Below are 3,899 nucleotides of genomic sequence, written 5' to 3' on the forward strand. Positions count from 1 at the left end.
CTTATAAGTTTAAGTGGAATGTGTTATACGAATGTTAAATAACAAAAAGTTCAAATTTTCTACAAAAATTAATCTAGATGAAGTAAAGATTACGTATGTAGGCTTGTGTGTGACCTTTGATAAGTCAACGACGCCGGTCTCATCTGGGGTGTAGATTCCGGTCGTGACAAAGTTGGTATCAAAGAACTAGGTTTATTACCGAGGATAATCAGTTCACATCAACCACATTCTGTAGTTTCTAAGTCATGGTAGTGAAGTGCACCACTATCCAGAATTCGAGACTATATGATGCCGTAGGAAAATTTCGCTTCTTCTGATCTTATCGTGCCTTCACTAAAGTCTGATTTATTGGCGTTATAAGTGTGTCTAACATCAACTCTTGTTGTTTTCAGAGAATGAATACCAGGAGAATCACTGGTAAGAGGAGAGGAAGAGCAGCTGATGGGGACAATCAGGTTCCACCCCAGGCTCCAACTGAAGGAGTGGACATGCCAGTTAACCAGTTGGCTTGACAGATGCTGAGGTGCGGACTGCTCTAGCTCAGATGGCTCAGTCCATCATCATGCAGGCCCAGGCCATGACTACCCAGGTCAACCAATAGAATGTTGAAAGGGAGAACCCACTAGTGCATAGCATTGCTAAAAGGTTGCGGGACTTCACGAGGATAAATCCTCCTATCTTTAAAGGGTCCAAAAAATTTCAAACGTCCCCTAGGATTTTGTGTACGAGTTCCACAAAAAATTTTGTGGCCATGGGGGCCAAAGATACTGAGAAGGCTGAGCTGGATTCGTATCAGCTCAAGGATGTTGCGCAGACTTGGTGAAACATGTGGCAAAAAAGCCAGGCATTGGGCGGAGTTTCGGTCATTTGGGAACTATTTATGAGAGCTTTTCTGGAGAGATTCTTTCATAGGGAGATGAGAGAAGCTAAGGTTGAGGAATTTATAAACCTGAAGCAAGGATCGATAACTGTCAGGGAGTATTCCCTGAAGTTTGTTAAGTTGTCCAGGTATGCCATTTCCCTTGTATCTAACAGCAGGGATGAAATGAGCAGGTTTCTCACAGGGATCACCAGATATCTTGAGGAGGAGTGTCAATCTGCGATGCTCCACGATAACATGGACCTCTCCATGCTGATGGTGCATGTTCAGCAAGTAGAGAACAACCAGAAGAGGAGGGGCGTTCGTAATGCTAGGAGGCCTGAGCCTTCTAATCAAGCAGGTCCTACCAAAGGAGTAAATAGGAACAACTTTGGTGTTCGTGAACAACCTAGGTTCAAAAAGGGGCAACAGAGTTCTAGGAACTCTAACTTCCAGAGGAGTGCAGCACCAAGAGGAGGCAGACCGAGCTCAAGAAGGGTAATGGAGGTGATGTGAAGCGTCTCCAAAATGACTTTGCTATGTGTAGCCGTTCTCATAGCATAGAGTGCAGACACGACACTAATGCCTATTTTTGATGCGGTAAGAGTAGATACATGGTTACGGACTGCCCAAAGAACATGGGTCAGGCTTGAGGTAATGCTCAGCCTAGGCCAAGCCCATAGGGTACAGCAGTAGACGAGCCTCCTAAGAGGAACATGTTCTACCTCCTAAAGGGCAGGGGGAGCCGGAGAAGTCCGCTCATGTGGTCACAGGTATGATGAAAATGTATTCTCAACCTTTGTTTATGCTTTACTTGATCCAGGGTCTAAACTTTACTTTGTAACTCCTTTGCTTTCTCTCCCTTTTGAACTATTGCCTAAAGTTTTGCATGATCCTGTAGTGATTAGTACACCATTAGGAGAAAATGTAAAGACTAATAGGGTATACAAGGATTACCCAATAGTTGTATGTTGTAAGACTATGTGTGAAGACTTGGTTGAATTACCTATGCATGATTTTGATGTTATTCTTGGCATGGAATGGCTTCATAGTTGTTATGAATGTATGGATTGTCATAGTAGGGTTGTGAGGTTCCGTTTCCCTAATTAAAAAGAGCTAGTGTGGAAGGGGTACAATTCAAGTCCTCTTAATCCCTTGATTTGGAACCTTAAGGCCAATAAAATGATGTCCAAGGGGTTATTGTGTCATCTTGTCAGTGTTAATGATATAGACCATGACATTCCTTCTATTGACTCAGTGCCTATAGTGAGTGAGTTTCAAGATGTATTTCCTGATGATTTGCCTGGAGTTCCACCCCCTAGAGAGATTGACTTTTGTGTCGACTTAGAACTCGGTACTAAACCAATTTCAATCCCTTCTTACAGACTAGCTCCAGCTAACTGAAAGAGCTTAAGCTGAACTTAAAATATCTCAGTGACAAGGGTTAGATTTAGCCGAGCTTATCCCATTGGGGTGATCCAGTGTTTTTTCTGGAAAAAAAATATGGAACCCTTAAAAAGAAACACATGTGCAAGCACATGTGAAGAAGAATCCAAGGGAGGGGACCACTCTAACTTAATTCGGTTAGGGTAGTTAGAGGGCAGGCGTGTGCAAGGGTCCTTCCGTGTGGGGCATAAATCCCTAACAAACTCTATACTATAACTAACTGACCTAACTAGATAACTAACCTATAACTAACCAATATAAACAAATTAGTGCACCCGACAACTTACTATATAACCAGGTGACACTAACCAAGTAACTAGTTAAAGAGAAAACCTAGTACCTAACCTAGGATGGTCCATAAGGGTTAGTTATGGTCCCAAAGACTTAGGGGTACTTAAGTAACTACCCTAGGTCCCTTAATTAATTAAATTATCAATATCATTAATTAATAAAACCTTTAAAATTGTGCCGAGACCCTAGCCAATTTCTAGATTTTTGTCAAGTCCAATGGTCTCCTATGTTTAGTCAACTTAGGAGGGGAATTTTAGTAATTAACTAATTAATTAATTTAATTACCATAAGTTGTATGAGTCAAGATTAGTTTCTAAGGCTTATAATCACGTTCAAAAATAAAAAAATTCATGACGCAAAACAGTGAACAAACAAAAAGGATTAATAGAAAGTGTCTCTCGATTTCTTAGGCAGTATCAAGGAACTCTTCAAGGTTTCATGCAAGATGATCTTCGTAGATTAAATTCTACATAAGTTATGGGTTTTCTATCCTGGAATTCTTTCTTCAAGAGGACTTTCAATCATTTTGAATTCAGGAATGTCTAAATTAGGGTTGTTCCCAATGATATTGTTGAACGTCCATCTCCCTAGTTCTCCTTATTTTCAATTCTAATAGTATATAGATGTAATCTCGAACATGTTGTGGGTATGTAGTGCCTATTGAACATTATATGTAGGGTTATTGATCTTTTAATGTCAAATGAGGCCTATTGATTTGATTCGTATGATTAGGGTATTAGTTACATGTGTTAAAGAATATTCTAATGCCTATTGTGTTAGAGAAGATGAAGTTGTATGAATCGTTCATGAAGTATAGTTCATTGTTATATGTAGACTTGCTTAGAATGATGAAATCACTATAGTATATTCATGAAGTTAATTGACTTTGCTAGTGATAATATCATAGTTTTATTTATGCCAACAAATTGGCTACCAATATATTGTGCAAAAAATTGAAAAGAATTAGCTTACTATTTTATTTCATAAAAAATTGGCAAATAATATTCTCATGACTATTGTCTAGAGAATGTCTGGTTTATGCCAATAAATTGGCTATCAATATTCTAGATTACCATAACATGTGAAAAAATTAGTCTATGCCAATAATTGGTTTACAATGTATTTCCAAAATATAATACAAAAATTGGCTAAATGACTAAGTCATATTAAATTAAGCATGACCAATGTATCTCAATGAATTCATAACTAAGGGTATGTCAATCATTGGGACAAGTCCCAACATAGTCTATACAAATGCACCATGAATATAAGTAAGTTCCTTGAACAAAGTTTATCACATTCA

General features: G+C 38.7%; 1 protein-coding gene across 1 annotated transcript; it reads left to right on the forward strand.

Moving 5' to 3' along the window:
* The first annotated feature begins 751 nt into the window (after positions 1–751).
* On the forward strand, positions 752–1,375 carry LOC138337307 (uncharacterized). The gene is made up of 2 exons (XM_069287213.1): positions 752–819; positions 913–1,375. Exons 1-2 carry the CDS (start codon positions 752–754, stop codon positions 1,373–1,375), a joined length of 531 nt encoding a protein of 176 aa, XP_069143314.1.
* Positions 1,376–3,899: the final 2,524 nt, after the last annotated feature.

The sequence above is a fragment of the Solanum lycopersicum genome, chromosome 7, assembly GCF_036512215.1.
Source record: "Solanum lycopersicum chromosome 7, SLM_r2.1".
In the NCBI taxonomy this organism is placed as follows: domain Eukaryota; kingdom Viridiplantae; phylum Streptophyta; class Magnoliopsida; order Solanales; family Solanaceae; genus Solanum; species Solanum lycopersicum.

What these genes read in the sequence shown, in the direction of transcription:
- LOC138337307 (XM_069287213.1), top strand. Translation starts at nt 752, where the DNA reads ATGGGGGCCAAAGATACTGAGAAGGCTGAGCTGGATTCGTATCAGCTC. An exon ending in AAGGATGTTGCGCAGACTTG is followed by an intron (nt 820 to 912) that starts GTGAAACATGTG and finishes ATTCTTTCATAG; the next exon opens with GGAGATGAGAGAAGCTAAGG.